This window comes from Microcaecilia unicolor, chromosome 2 (genome assembly GCF_901765095.1).
Source record: "Microcaecilia unicolor chromosome 2, aMicUni1.1, whole genome shotgun sequence".
Lineage (NCBI taxonomy): Eukaryota > Metazoa > Chordata > Amphibia > Gymnophiona > Siphonopidae > Microcaecilia > Microcaecilia unicolor.
The window spans coordinates 335,207,088-335,223,631 of record NC_044032.1 but is presented as its reverse complement, the minus strand read 5'-3'; the positions used below and the strand labels follow the sequence as shown (position 1 = coordinate 335,223,631).

The 16,544-nt window shown below is 45.0% G+C and overlaps 1 protein-coding gene across 1 annotated transcript in view; it reads right to left on the bottom strand.

Moving 5' to 3' along the window:
• ZCCHC7 (zinc finger CCHC-type containing 7) overlaps nt 1-16,544 on the bottom strand; it is a 746,336-nt gene that overhangs the window by 496,717 nt on the left and 233,075 nt on the right. The window contains exon 4 of the mRNA XM_030194364.1: nt 479-601. Within this exon, the coding sequence (XP_030050224.1) occupies nt 479-601 (123 nt within the window). The remainder of the gene's footprint in view (nt 1-478; nt 602-16,544) is intronic.

Here is a 16,544-nt window from a genome sequence, read left to right as displayed (position 1 = left end):
CTGCTTTTTGTTATTGATTGAGCAAATCATTTTGAATGAATTTGTTCAGGAAGATGGTATTTATTTATTTATTTATTTGTTGCATTTGTATCCCACATTTTCCCACCTATTTGCAGGCTCAATGTGGCTTACAATTTCCGTCATGACTTATGCCATGTCAGAGTACAGATACAATTGGTAATATATATAGAAACATGGATGATATAATGAACAATCAGGTAAAAAAAGTAAACACTTATAAATAAATAAAGATTAACCTTGGTCCCATGTAAGAAACAAAAACTTACAACTGTTAAATAATTTACTTTTAAGCATGCCTGAAAGATTACATACAAAAATTATTGTCCATATATAAATTGTTTCATGGTACAGTTTTAGCTCCATATTGTGATATACAGTAGCAATCTTCTGAAATTCATAAGTTCATTTAAAAAAATTATATTATTAGTGCAAAAACGCAAACAACCTTTCCACTCACCCTTGAAGCAGGACAATTTTTGGAAAGATGACCTCGTTTATCACAATTTCTGCATATAATATTTTTGTCTGCTGTGTAGTATCTGTTAGCTCGTCTGAAAGGAATATAATTACCAATCTGTGCCTGAAAAATGAGACAAAACAAGAAAAGGTTATATAGCGCTGAAATAAATGGGACTTTAGGGACTTGATTTTATAATAGAATCCCTATGACAGAAGACTAAATAAAGTACCTATTTGCAAAAGGCAACATAGATGCCTATATATCTTTGCAAAATAAGCACCCGGATCGTACCCCAACAGTGCATAAGTGCCTATGCATAAATTTACATCTGCTCTAAAGGAGTGAATGCTAGGCTGTACTCCACATACATACACTTGTATTTTATACAATACTCATTCACACTGCAACCCTACGTCTGCACTGCCCAAACTATGGCCCTGGGAATGCCTATATGCAGATTATGTAAAAGTAGGCATACACTTTTTCTACACAAGCTTTTTACATGCACAGCAGTTGCACAGTTTTATAAAAGCCCACAGAACTCATCTACCCTGCATAAATACAGCTGAGTGGCCCGGTTGAGGAGTGAACGCCCTATGCATCTGGAATCAAGCTGTGTGGAACAGTAAAGACCAACTCTAGACACACAACCAAGTCAGCCTCTGCAGTGGACTTGCAAGAGGAAAGCAGTCAGGGCCAGAGTGCCTTACTAAGAACAAACAGACACGCAGGACAGTGCTGAGTCCAATAAACTATTGTGCGGAAAAAAATGCCATAAACTCCCTCTTGGTTCCATTGAGAACCCTGACTTTATCACACATCACCAGTAGGAAGCAGCGCTCCCAGAGCTCTAAACTAAGTGTAAAATTTCTGATCACATGCAGTCCTTCCTGTTTACAGTGGTCAACTCGGTACACCAATTTTCTTTTTTCTGCTCTGAGAACAGACACTGAACAAAGCTCTCTCTCCTGTTTCTACAAAAGGTTTTCTCTATGTGTTATTGTTTTTTAATGATTTCATTTCTTAAAAAAATAAAAGCCACTACATTACTTTGTTATTTTTCTCTTTTGTTACTTTCTTCTGGGTTTTGGCATTAGAGAATGACATGGGGACAAAGTGTGACCCCCATCCCTGTCCCATCCCCGTAAGCTCTGTCCTCATGTGCACAAGCCTCTAACACTTTTGATTTTATATTTAAATCTTTTTATTAAAGTACTAGGATAAAAGGCCCGTTTCTGAAACCAATGAAACGGGCGCTAGCAAGCTTTTCCTCGGAGTGTGTGTGTTTTACAGTGAGTGTGTGAGAGTGAGTGTGTGATAGAGAGAGTGAATGTGTGTGTGACAGAGTGAGACTGGGTGCAGAGTGTGTGTGTGTGAGAATGAGAGTTTGTGCCAGGGCCCACCTCCCCTCCCAGTTCCAGGGTTTTCCCACCCCCTCCCTCCCTCCCAGTTCCAGTTTTTTCCCACCCCCTCCCTCCCTCTGAGTTCTAGGGTTTTCCCACCCCCTCCCTCTCTCCCTCCCAGTTCTAGGGTCCTCAACCCCGTCCCTCCCTCCCATTTCCATGGTTTTTCCACCCCCTCCCTCCCTCCCAGTTCTAGGGTTTTCCCACCCCCTCCCTCCCTCCCTCCCAGTTCCAGGGTCCTCTACCCCCTCCCTCCCTCCTAGTTTCATGGTCCTCCCTCCCTCCCTGTTAGAGGGTTTTGCGTCCCAGTTCCAGTGTTTTCCCTCCCCCCCCAGTTACAGGGTTTTGCATCCCAGTTCCAGTGTTTTCCCTCCCCCCTCCCTCCCAGTTCCATGGTTTTCCCACCCCCTCCCACCCTCCCAGTTCCATGGTCCTCACCCACCCTTCCTCCCTCCCTCCCAGTTCCATGTTCCTCCCTCCCTCCCAGTTCCAGTGTTTTCCCTCTCTCTCCCTCCCTCCTTCCCTCCCAGTTAGTGCCTGTTCCTGCAGCACCATTGCCAGGTGTGGGGGGGGGGGGGGGGGGGGGAAACCCCTGAAGCAGCTTCAGAGAGATCTAGTAAGACCTCCCGTCAGCATCAAAAATATATTGTAATAGACTTCTGACAGCTTAGTAAAGAATGACCACCACTCGCCCTGTCCTCGCGCTTGTAGTGCGGGAGACGGACTGAAAGCCAGAAAGAAGAAAGAGACCAAGACAAAACCCTTTTCCCCACACGGCTTCCATGCCATTTCGCAAACAGTTCTTTCGCATCCTTGCTCTCCAACCAGCGACACAGTTTAAGTGGTAGAAAGCTGAAAGTAAACTTTGCAGCATGCGGCCGAGATCCTTTGAGAGAGAAGAAAACGGTGACGTGTGGTCCGTACCTTGCGCTTTAAATGTTTGTAGGTGGGCTTGCGGCAGCATTGCGGAGACAATTAACTCCTTTTCTATTTTCTGTTTTCATTACCCGCCCTCGACGTCATGACGTTTTGACGAGAGGGCGGGGTGGGTGAGCGATGCTATTTGTTGAGTACCATTGCTCCGCCCTTGATGTCATCACGTTGTGACGCGAGGGCGGGGCATACACTCATGGGGAAATCGCGATCTACACAACTACAAAGTTATAACTTGGAGGAGGCTTCATTAGAACGTTGGAGGTGCATTTTAAAGAGAGATGGGGCGTGGCTAAGGGCGGGTCTATGAGTGAGGGTGAGTGACGGTGAGAGCCTATAGAGATGGGGCATGGTTGACGGCGAGTGTATGAGTGAGGGTGAGTGGTGCTGAGTGAGCTTCAGGTGCTGATTGAGCTTCAGAACGTTGGAGGTGGGAATTATTTATATAGATAACCAATATTCTGTACAACTGTTGTTTCCAAGGAATTCTAATCCACCCAGTGATACAAAATACAACCTGCTCTGTACGCCCTAACAGGGGAGAAATATGCCCTATGAAGCACTGTTATGATGTTTTTAATCTGTGGGTGAATAATAAGTCATCAACAACCTCAGAATTTAGTCTACTTCTCCTGACTTTCACAGTTCTTCCCAAAATAGAACATGTCCTCTCAGAAGACATGCTGGTAACAGGAATACACAGGATTCCCCCATGTAAAGCATCCGTGTCTGCATTAGAAAAGGACACAGGGCCAAAGTCTGTCTTTTTTGGCTCTGTCCCTCCCCCATCTCATCCCCACGGTTACCCGCTTGTCCCAGTCCTCTGTCATTCTCTACTTGGCATATCTCAACAAAAGTCAGGGTTCTGCTCCTACTTACACTGTGTGAGAAAGATCAAAACTTTGATGCCCATGTCAAGTGTTTAATCTTTGTTTGGGAAACAGCCATAAACAAGCTGAACATAAGTACTGTGATTGTATGTCTCTTTAAGCCCAAAAGGATCGCCTGAACTGATAGAGATTTTATATATTAGTGTAGGAAAATTCTGGTCTGACTACCCTGAGACAGTCAAGAATGTGATACTTACACAGGTATTAAAGTACAAATCCTTCTTTGCATCCAATTTTTCCTTTCTGGGTAGCCAGCTTTGGAACGCTCTACCAAGACCAATCCGAACAATCAATGGCCTTCTGCCATTCAGAAAAGCATTGAAGACCCATCTAGTCAAGCAAGCCTACCCTAACGATTCAACTATCTAAAGCATGCCCACATGATTCTACCAACGATTGTTTTATATTGACCATGTTTCCCATAATCCTTATTGCTATCCCTAATCTTTTCCTCTCCATCTTCCTATGCCTACCTCCTAACGCCCATTTCCTTCTACACCTAATTCCTCCTATGTTCAATTTACTTATCCGCTACCCCATTAATATTACGTTTGCTACAAATTGTATATTCTTCTTACGACTTGTAATTCTTTTTATTGTTGCTATGTAAATAAGTACATAAGTAATGCCATACTGGGAAAAGACCAAAGGTCCATCGAGCCTAGCATCCTGTCCACGACAGCGGCCAATCCAGGTCAAGGGCACCTGGCAAGATACCCAAACATACAAACATTTTATACAAGTTATTCCCGAAATTGTGGATTTTTCCCAAGTCCATTTAGTAGTGGTCTATGGACTTGTCCTTTAGGAAACCGTCCAACCCATTTTTAAACTCTGCCAAGCTAACCGCCTTCACTATGTTCTCCGGCAACGAATTCCAGAGTTTAATTACGCGTTGGGTGAAGAAAGATTTTCTCCAATTTGTTTTAAATTTACTACACTGTAGTTTCATTGCATGCCCCCTAGTCCTAGTATTTGTGAATCGCCGGTGTCGGAGGGAGAACGCCTCAGGGCTTTAAAAACGAGGACCACACGGCTGGGAGAGAACGGGCGGAAGAGACAGGACTCGGAGTAGGTGCAAAACTTGCGCAGGAAGGCAGTGAAAATCACCACGGATGAAACCTATAAGACTCGGGGGGGGGGGGGGGGGTGCTGGAGAAGGGAGAAAGCTGCCCAAGAAGGATTAATAGACAGGAGTGGAACTCAGCATGGGGTGGGGGGGGAGCTGGAGAAGGGAGAAAGCTGCCCAAGGTTTAATAGACAGGAGTGGAACTCAGAATGGGTGGGGTGAGGGGGGGCTGGAGAGGGGAGAAAGCTGCCCAAGAAGGTTTAATAGACAGGAGTGGAACTCAGCGTATCTAGTCCACTGTAAGCAAGGAAGCCAGTTTGGTTAATCTGTTTCTACTCCCTCGCGCAGTTGCCTTTGCCGTTCACTCGAAACAAAGCAAGCAAACTTATAAGCTGCTGCATCCAACTTGTAATTTTTGTTGTTGATCCATCTGTAACAAGTCTAAAGCAGTTTCAGTTGGATAGGCAGTGCCTTAAAAGCTGGAGGAGAAAAGAAACAACAATCGAATATCACTAAAACAGCTTCAAAAATTATTATAGCTGGTAGAAACCGCAGTTATAAACTCTGTAGGTTGAACTCATTTTTCTTCATTGTTCACTGATAGGGGCACAGGGACACTACTAGAAAGGGGGGTAAGGAGATAGACACACAGAGAGGGCACTACTGGAAGTGGGGACTGAATTCTGTCTTGCCTCTCCCTATGCTTGGAATAAACTTCCTGACCCCATACGCCAAGCCCCCTCCCTGCCCATCTTCAAATCCTTGCTCAAAGCCCACCTCTTCAATGTCGCCTTCAGCACCTAACCATTATACCTCTAATTCAGGAAATCTAGACTGCCCCAATTTGATTGTCTGCACATTTTGTCCATTAGATTGTAAACTCCTTTGAGCAGGGACTGTCCTTCTTTGTTAAACTGTACAGCGCTGCGTAACCCTAGTAGCGCTTTAGAAATGTTAAGTAGTAGTAGTAGAAGGGTGAAAAGGGGGTGAGATGGGGAGAAAGAGGTAATGCTGGGAAAGGGGGGAGGATGGGGACATAGTGCAATGTTAGAAAAGGGAGAGATGGAGACACCAGGAGGGCAGATATTAGAAAAAGGGGAGATGAGGAGACCAGGTAGGCTTGTGCTGAAAAAGGGGGAGGTGGGGACACAGAAAGGGCAGATGCTGAACTTGGGAATAGGATAGGGACAAAAGACACAGAAGGGAGATACTAGACAGGACAAATAGTGGTGCAGAGGAAAGAAGGATGGTGCACTTGGAGACAGAAGAAATGTCAGATGGGCAAGAGAACCTGTAAAGGCAGAAGAAAGGGAGAAAAACAGAAAAGAGACAGTGGGACCAAAGCAAATGAGAAAATAAATTGTTCAAACAGTAGAAAAGGGTATTTTATTTTTAATTTGATGTTAGTCGATCACTTGGCAACTCTATGCACAGCTATTTCATAGTGGGAACATAAAACGATGTAGAGAAGGGAACAGTGCCAACAGATGTAGAGAAGGAAAGGAAGAAGACAAGAGGCGAGAGAAGAAATGGAAAGGCCAACCTGGAAAAGAATTTGTATGGCTGACTCGTGGAACATGGAAAAAAAAGACTGGGACCAGCCAAATTCCCAGACAATAAAGGTAGAGGAAAATTATTTTTATTTAATACTTTGTACGGACTGAGATGTACCTGCTTTGTAAAAGGTACATTTTTTTCTATTTTTATTTTGCAAAGCACAGGTGAAAATGCATTTCTGTTTCTTTTTTTACCAGTATTGTACTGTTTATAGAGTCTGGCTTCCTTGGGCAGAGAGGAGGGGGGTCTCTATTTCAATTTTTGTTGTTGCTCTCTATTCTGTATTAGATTGGTAGCATGGAATGTTGTCACAATTTGGGTTTCCTGCCAGGTGCTTGTGACCTGGGTTGGCCACTGTTGGAAACAGGATACTGGGCTAGATGGACCATTGGTCTGACCCAGTATGGCTACTCTTATGTTATATAGATGAGGGTCTGTCCATGTTCTGCATGTGTGACTGAGGTGAAGGATTCTGTTAGCATGTAGTGTCTGTGTAACAGTGCAGCTTATTCCAGTTTCCCAATAGTAGGTATATTGGTGATCGAGAGCCCAGTGTAATATATATGACACTGTCCTTTCATAGGTAGGTTAAGGCTGTTATGGTGTAGTGAGTTTTGTGTTCTAGGGCAGTGTTTCCCAAATTGGTTCTAGAGTACCCCCTTGCCAGTCAGGTTTTCAGGCTATCCACAATAAATATGCATGACATTGATTTGCATATACTGCCTCCATTACATTCAAATCTTTTTCATGCAGATTCATTGTGGATAGCCTGAAAACCTGAATGGCGAGAGGGTGCTCCAGGACCACCTAGGGAAACACTTCTCTTGGTCCCACTGTAATATTTATAGCACTGTCTTTTCATAGGTGGGTTAGGGCTGTTTTGGTGCGGCAAGTTTTCAGTATAGATTTTGGGTGCTTTTTTGCAGGGGTTTGTGTTATTTCACAAAGTGTCTTGCCCTATTTGAATGTAGGCTGTGGGGCAAGGACCACCTTTGGTGGCCTTTGTCACCCAAAATGAAAATGCTCAAGACTAGTGTTCTTCATATCCTGTAGAGTCACCTCACAAACAAAAGCCCATTTGATTTAAACAAGGTGTCTAGCGGAGGTCACGTGATGACGCGGGACTGAGCGGGCGCCTAGTAAACAGGCTCCGACTCAGATGCCCCAAAAACCTGCTAATTTACCTGTAAAAGGACCTCGTAGCAATCCCCAACTTGAAGGAAAGGGAAGCTGAAGGAGGAGAGCGGTGCAGAGTGTGATCGCGGGCCCTATCACTGTGTGGAAGGCCGGTTATGCCCGCTAAGACCCTGCGGGGGAAAAAGAGTGCCAGTGCAGCGACACCAAAGATGGCGGCGGTTCCAGAGGCGGCGGGGACAGGAGCGATCCCATCATAATTGGTGAGAGATCTGGTGCAGATTTCGGCCATGCTGGAGGACAAGCTGTCTAAATTGCAGGCGTCAGTGGACCAGATCCGCGAGACAATAGAACGTCAGGGAACGCGCCTGCAACAAGCGGAGGATCGCATATCGCACTGCAAAGATCTAGCTGAAGGCACGAGCAGGAAAGTGGCAGCGCTGGAACGGCGGTGTGAACAACTAGCGCAGAAGGCAGACAATCTCGAAAACCACAGCAGGCACAACAATCTACGGATGGTGGGAGTCCCGGAGTCGGTTAAAGCAGCGGACTTACAGAAGTTTGTGGAACAATGGCTTCCCACACAGTTGGGCCTGGAACAGCTGCAAGCTGAAAGAGTGCATCAAGTGGGGGCAGTGCGAGCAAATGAAAATCGGCCCCGACAAGTGCTGGCTAAAATATTTAACTACAAGGACAAGGAAGCGCTTTTGCAGGCATATAGGGACAAGCCGCGACTTGAATATGAGGGGGGGGGGGGGGGAATCCTACTTTTTCAAGACTACTCGACTATAGTTTCAGAGCAACGGAAGGCAATGGGGCATCACTGTAAACGCTTATATTTATTTATTTATTTATTGCATTTGTATCCCACATTTTCCCACCTTTTTGCGGGTTCAGCGTGGCTTATAATACATTATGAATAATGGAAATACAATTTGTTACAATTCAGGTTATGGATTACATTGTGAAGAGTTAAACGAGTCAAAATCAAATTCGTTAAGGAGTAAATCAATTGAAAGAACATTGAGACATTGGAAGGAGACAACAGGAAATTAAGGGGCGTTATATGAAGCAAATGGTACACATTTTTCTGTGAGTAAATGTTTGGGTGTAGTGAGATTAGGGTTAAGAATTCATAAGTAGATGTATTGATGTATAACTGAACAGTGAGTGTGAGCTTTATGTGTTGTGGTTTCTTCCGTAGATTTTATCAAAAAGAAGTGTCTTTAGTGATTTACGGAAGTTGGTTTGTTCGTAGATCGTTTTCAGGTTCCGCGGTAGTTCATTCCAGTACTGCGTGCTCATGTAGGTAAAGGTTGATGCGTGCAGCGTCTTGTATTTCAGGCCCTTGCAATTATGGAAGTGGAGGTTGAGGAAGGTTCGGGATGATCTCTTAGCGTTTCTGGGTGGTAAGTCAATTAATTCAGACATGTAGGCTGGGGCTTCGCCGTGAATAATTTTGTGGACTAATGTGCATACTTTGAACGTGATTCGTTCCTTGAGTGGAAGCCAGTGTAACTTCTCTCGTATGGGTTTTGCACTTTCATATTTTGGTATTCCAAAGATGAGTCTGGCTGCTGTATTCTGGGCTGTTTGCAGTTTCCTCAAGATTTGCTCTTTGCATCCGGCGTACAGTGAGTTGCAGTAATCCAGGTGGCTGAGTACGAGGGATTGTATTAGGCTGCGGAAGACGGATCTTGGGAAGAATGGTCTTATTCTTTTCAGTTTCCACATGCAGTAGAACATCTTTTTGGTTGTGTTGTTTGCATGGGTTTCGAGTGTTAGGTGTCGGTCGATAGTAACTCCAAGGATTTTTAATGTTTCTGAGATTGGAAGGCTTAGGTTAGGTGTATTTATTGCAGTGAATTCGTTCGTGTTGTATTGGGAGGTGAGTATCAGGCATTGGGTTTTTTCTGCATTTAGTTTCAAACGAAATGCATCTGCCCAGGTGTTCATGATGCGTAGACTTTGGTTGATTTCATTGAATATTTCTTTGATGTCTTGTTTGAAAGGGATGTATATTGTTACATCATCGGCATAGATATATGGGTTGAGGTTATGGTTTGATAGGAGTTTTGCCAACGGGGTCATCATTAGGTTGAAGATGGTTGGTGAGAGAGGTGATCCTTGTGGTACCCCACATTCAGGTGTCCATGCGGCAGACGTGGCTGAATTTGATGTGACTTGGTATGAACGTTGGGTTAGGAACCCCTTGAACCAGTTTAGGACATTTCCTCCTATGCCAAAGTATTCAAGTATGTGTAGTAGGATTCCGTGGTCTACCATGTCGAAGGCACTAGACATGTCAAATTGTAGGAGGAGTATGTTGTTGCCGGTTGCAATCATTTGTTTGAATTTAGTCATGAGGGTAATTAATACTGTTTCCGTGCTGTGGTTCGATCGGAATCCTGATTGGGCATTGTGTAGTATTGAGTATTTGTTTAGATAGTTTGTGAGTTGTTTAGTTACAATTCCTTCAGTTATTTTGGTTATTAGTGGTATGGATGCTACTGGTCTGTAGCTGGTTATTTCCCTCGCGCTTTTCTTTGTGTCTTTGGGTATGGGGGTGAGTAAAATCTTTCCTTTTTCTTTTGGGAAAAGTCCGTTTTGTAGCATGAAGTTTACGTGGTTTGTTAGGTCTATTGTGAATTGTTGAGGAGCTGATTTCATGAGGTTATTTGGGCATATGTCTAGTTTGCAGTGGGATTTGGCATATCTTCTAAGTGTTTCAGAGATGAGGTCTTCTGATAGTAGTTCAAATTCGGTCCAGGTTCTGTTTGCTGGATATATTCCGTCTTCTGGGTCTAGACAATCTAGGAGTGTGGCGTATTCGGTAGGGCTGGTAGGTATTTGGAGTCTTAATTTTATTATTTTCTCCTTGAAGTATTTCGCAAGGTTGTCCACGTCTGGTGTATCTTTGCTGTTGTTTGTGACTGGTGTGGTGTCTAATAGTTTGTTCACGAGGTAGAAGAGTTTGTGTGTGTCTTTGTAGTTTGGTCCTATCATTGTCTTGTAGTGTAGTCTTTTAGTTTGTTTTATGGTATATTTGTATTTCCTCCGGAGTAGTTTCCAGGCATTCCGTGTTTGTTCATCTCTTTTTTTGTTCCATGCACGTTCTAGTTTCCTGACTTGTGTTTTAAGCTTTTTCAGCTCTTCGGTGAACCATGGGTTACATTTTTTTCTGCGTGATGTTCTGGTTTGGATTGGGGCGATTTTGTCTAATGTTGTTGTGCATAAATCGTCCCATTCTTGGAGGAATTGGATGGTGTCAGCATTGGTTGACCATTCGTTCTGGTAGATCTGTTGCCAAAATGTTGTGGGGTCTATTTTTCCTCTCGTGGTGTATGTTGTTCGCTCATGTTTATTGGTTGTGTTTATGTGTGTGTTATGCCAGTTGAGAGAGACATTTGCTTTATAGTGGTCCGACCATGGTGTGGGTGTCCATCTTGTATTGGTGATTGTGATAGTTGAGTCCGGGTCGAATTTGTGTGTTATGATGTCCAGTGTATGTCCTTTTTCATGCGTTGGTTGCGTGTAGGGTGCATGTAGATCCCAGAGTTTTAGGAATTCTTTGCATTCTCGTGTGCCTGTTGAGGTGTCATCTTCAAGGTGTAGGTTGATGTCTCCTAATATAAGGATGTTTGTGGCAGATACACATGTGTTCGAGATGAAGTCCATGAGTTGTGTTTGGGAGTCTTGCCATTTTCCTGGTGGTCTGTAGAATAGGATTGCATTGAGGTGTCCTATTAGGTTTGGGTGATTAATTCTTGTCGATGCAATTTCAAGTTGTGGTGAGGTAGATTCACCCGTGGTTGTGATGGCGAATTCGGATTTGTAAATTATGGCTATTCCGCCCCCTCTTTTTCCACTCCTTGTCCAGTGGGTGATTTTGTATTCTGGTGGGCATGCTTCTAAGATGGCGGGGTCTGTAGGGCAGTGGAACCAGGTTTCTGTAATGAATAGAAGGTCTAAGTCGTCTGTGGTGATCCAGTCTAGTATATCTACTGAATTCCTTGCTGCTGATCTTGCATTGATGTATCCTATTTGGATTGAGCGATATGGTTCTGTGGGGGGGTTCGATGTGTTTATATTTATTAGTTGCCTGTGTCTTCGGTGGTTGAGTTTGTTGTTGTTGTTGTTTTCCTCTTTTTGTTGGTGGTGTTCCTGTTCGGAGATTTTTCCTCTTGGTTGGTTGTTGTGTCGTTGGTTTGGCGAGTTATTGGTAGGTTGTGCGTATGATTGGTGTGTTGTGGGTGAGTTATTATAGATGTTCTTTGGGGTGGGCATAGTCTGTATGTGAGTGTTGTTTGATTTGTGATTTATGGTGCTGTTGTTATCTGGGTTACGGGTTGTGTTTGTGTGTGAGAGTAGGGTGAGACAATAAATGGTTAGGAGTGTTTTGCTGATATTCATATCTGTGCTTGGTCCCTGTGGCAATATTCAGTTGGTTAGCATTCAAGTAGGTAAAGCATAATCAGCTGGTTAGCATTCAAGTAGGTAGAGCATGGTAAAAAAAAAACAAAAAAAAAAACTGCTGTTTAAAGCAAGCAGTGCAGAATATAAGCTTTTGAGACGATCTGGACACAATAAAGCCTTCTATGTAAAGCAGCAATGCAAAGTACAAACTTTTAAATCGATCTGAGAACAAATTAATAGATACAGCCTTCTATTTAAAGCAAGCAGTGCAAAGTATAGTTCTTAGATCGGGTTGAAAGCAATTGGATTAAAGCCTTCTATTTAAAGCAAGCAGTGCAGGGTATAAACTTTTAACCAAGCTGAAAGCAGTTAGAGCCTTCTGTTTAAGCAGGCAATGCATGGTATGAACTATTGAATCGAGCAACACAGAGTAGAACTCTTAGATATAGCTGAAAGCAATTAACGCCTTATATGTGTGGCAAACAGTGCAAAATGTAAGTTTTTAAATCGGGCTAAGAGCAGATGAAGCCTTCTATTTAAAGCAAGCAGTGCAGAATATCTGCTATTAGATCAAGTTGGAGACAATTAAGTTAGATTAAAGCATCTATTTAAAACAGGCAGTGCAGAATATCAGCTATTAGATCAGGTTCAAGACAATTAAGTTAGATTAAAGCGTCTATTAAAGCAAGCAGTGCAGAGTATAGCTTTTAGATCGCGCTGAGAGCAATTAAAGCTTTATCTGTAAGCAAGCAATGCAGGGTTTAAACTTTAAATCTAGCTAAAAGCAGTAAATGCAAATTAATCAGAGCAAACTGTTATTTTGGCTATTTTGGAGTTCACCGTGGGAGCGAGCAGGTTCTTAGCTGAATTCTATGTTAGTCCCCGATGTCGGCCATGAGGTGGTCTCCGGTATGTTCAGGCGGGTGGGTGCCAGTCGGCAGTGGCGGATGGTGAACGTGACGTGTGCCTTGATGGTTGACCGGCAGCCGTGCCTGGCCAGTTGTGACGGGGATGAGCTCGGGGGGTGAGAAGCCGTCCACGAGGGGTTCTCCGGTAAGCTCTGGAGGCCTGGTGTTGTTCGTCCGTGGCGGAGGCTGGTCACGTGGTGGTCGGTTGCTGGGCGTTCGGCGGTGGAGGAAGCTCAGTACTGTGTTCTTTCGTCGCCGCCGTTCGGAGCGATGTTAGGGGCGAGCAGAGAATTCCCACCTTTAGTAGGTCTGGCGGAATTCAGCTAGTTAGTTCCTCGCTTTGTCTTCGAGCCTGCTCTTTGTCGGATCCAGCTCGGCTCCAGTCCGGTTCGGGATGTGGATGCGTCGTGGCCACGAGGCAGGCAATCACCGTTGCGATCAGCCTGTCGCGGTTCTGCGGTTTACTTGTTACTTTCGGGTCAGCTCCGGACCATTCCAGTCCGGTTGGAGATAGCGCAGCGCGACTAGGTAGGCCCAGTCTTCCGGACCTCAGGTAGACCACCGCGATCAGTTTCCACTCGCTCTTCTGTTCAGAATTGCAGCGAGATCCTCGCGGTGTTGTGGTCTCCTGTCGGTTGCGGGTTAATTCCAATCCGTTCCAGATCGGTTGGAGACGGCTTAGTACGGTCCAAGTAAGTCCACTCTTCCGGACCTCAGGAGCTCGGTCACGGAGCTCCTTACCTGTCGGCCATCTTGCAGGTTTGAAAAGGGTGTGAAGTTTGCCCTATTATACCCTGCAAAGGTACGAGTTTTGCATGAAAACAAATCTTTATTCTTCAACGAGCCCGCAGAGCTGGAAGCATTTGTAGAGAGACTACAATGAGGACTAGAGATTGCAGCGGACTGGAAGTGCAGGGGCTGAGTGCGTGGTCGGAGGAAGCCAGGCAAGTGGATTGTGAGCTCACTTGTTGGGAGTTGTGAGCTTTCATGTCGGCTGGTGAGAAGGATAACAGTGGAAGAGGTGTAAACCTCAGCTTCACTGGTGATCTTTGTCCTCAAAGCTGCAAGTACTAGCACGAAGTTGAACATCTTGCTTGTTTATGTTCCTTAGTTGGCAACAGGGTGGCCTGGTTATATGTTTGAAGTTGGGATTTCAGCCCTTGGGCAGTGAGGAGAGCTCAGGTTAGCCAATTCTGGTTGGAGGGCAGTAATTCTCACATATATATTGTTAACCCCTTTTTTCACAGGGGGGGAATAGCGCGAGGTATGGATGAGTGGGCATAGGAGAAGGGAACTGGGAGAGTTAGTGGTGTGAAGAGGGAGAGTGTGTGTTGTGACCTGTTGAGTTTGAGGGGATATGTATGAAGTAGGGGTTTAGAGTGGTTGGGGGGGTTTAGACTGGGAAGGGAGGGGGAAAGCAGAGATAAGGGAGGGGGTGACGGGGTAGGGAGGGGACGAGAGGGAAGAGGGGGGAGGGGGCAATTGCAGTACTGGATTTGAACAGGGCTGAGGGTACATGGAGAGCAGGCCTGTGAGAATGAGGGAAGCGTGGCCCAATTGACCGAGCTGAGACCAGGTGAGAACACTGCTGCGCTGGGGGCTTGGCTGGGAGGCTCCTGGTGCATTTCAAGGAGTTATGCAGTGATGGCAGCTAAGTATAGAGTGGCATGGCTAATTTAAAAATAGTATCGTTGAATGTTGATGGAGTGCACTCCCCGGTAAAGAGTGCAAAAATCTTACAAACACTGAGGAGGCAGAAAACCAACATAGCTTTAATACAGGAAACACATCTCAATAGAAATGAACACCTCAAATTAAACAGGGATTGGGTAGGTGATATATACTTTGCAGCATACAACGGGCGACAGCGAGGGGTAGCTATAATGATTCGCAAATCAGTTGCATTCAATATGCACACAATGTATCAAGATCCAGAGGAGAGATTCATAGTAGTGACGGGCTTATTGCAAGGTGTTAAAGTGGGGCTCTGCAGTGTCTACGCGCCCAATGTATACACACATAAATGTTTTACTACACTGGTGGCCAAATTGATGCCATTAGATGAATATCAACTTATTGTAGGGGAAGACTTCAATATTAAGAGAGATCCATCCATAGACTGCAAACCCCCAAGGAGAGCAGAGAAAGCCCATGAGGAGAGAGGAGTGAACATGGTAATGAGGGATTTGGAGTTAGTGGACATTTGGCGTATGCAGCATTTAGAAGAACATGATTATACTTTTTTCTCACACCCACATGGAGTACATTCACGCTTGGACTACCTGCTTGTGTCTCACTTGGTGAGTTTAAAAACGATCAACACGGGAATTGGAGAGCCAGATATCTCGGACCATGCCCTAGTGTGGGTGGAGTTGCACTGGGGAGGAGGGGGAAGGGCGGCTCGATGGCGGATGAATCCGGCAATGTATCAGAGCAGGGACTTTCGCATCATTCTTGCGACAGAATTGGCTGGACTATATTAGGGATACTGGGAGGCGGCAAAGGCGGTGATTCAGGGGGAAATTATTGCATATGCCGCATATCAGAGGAAAAAACGGGACGCGCAAATTGGTGCTCTCACTCTGAAATTGAGAGAGGCCCGACGGAACCTCATTGGGTCCTCCTCTGAGGACAACAGGAAGGTGTATATTCAATGCAGGAAAGAGATGCAGGAGGTTCTGAATGCGGGGGCACTCTGCAATATCCAATTGTATAAGTATAGGCTACACCAATGGGGCAACAAAACTGGTACGTTATTGGCAGCTTTGGTGAAACAAAATCGGGGGGGGGGGGGGGGCAAAAAGTTTATCAGCAAATTAAGGGACGGAGGAGGGAAGTTAATAACAGAGCATAAAGAGATTCAAAAGGAATTTGTGGATTTTTATACGTCTCTTTATAAGGAGGGGTCCTTCTCTAAAGACAAGTGTAGGAAATTTTTTGAAAAAGTGGGCCTCCCCTCATTGACGGGAGATCAGCAAAGACTGTTGAATGCGCCTTTGAAGGGCAGAGAGGTCCAACGGGTAATCAAGTGATTGAAGCTGGCCAAAGCCCCTGGTCCAGATGGATTGGGGTGGAATATTATAAAATCTTACAAGATTTGATACCTCTACCTTTTATAGCTATGTGTGAAGAAATGAAGGAGGGGGGCGGTATGGGACAGGTAATGAATCATGCTTATATCACTGTGCTCCCAAAACCGGGGAAGAATGAGGAGTTGGCAGGCTCTTATAGACCAATATGCCTACTCAATCAAGATGTAAAAATACTGGCGGCGGTGTTAGCAGATCGAATGGGACAGGTAGTCCCCAGCCTGGTTCATTCGGACCAGGTGGGCTTTGTTAAAGGTAGATTTGTATTGGCCAACATTTTAACAGTGGGCCGAGCATTACTAGAGGGGAGGGGAAGAGCTGGAGATGCAATTCTGGCCAGCCTGGATGCCGAAAAAGCCTTTGACAAGGTGGTGTGGGAGTATTTGTTTTTGGTCATGGGACGATTCGGCATCCAGGGTGACATTTTGAGTTGGGTCCGGGCCTTGTACAGCGCACCAACAGCACAAATCATTATTAATGACTCTCTTACGGATGTGTTTCCTTTAAAGGGTGGGACCCGGCAGGGCTGCCCACTGTCACCGTTACTGTTCATTTTCTCTTTGGAACCGCTGGCAGTACGAATAAGGAGGGAGGAGGAGCTCAAAGGGATTAAAGTAGGCGGAGAGGAACACAGAATCAAATTATTTGCAGATGACATGCTGCT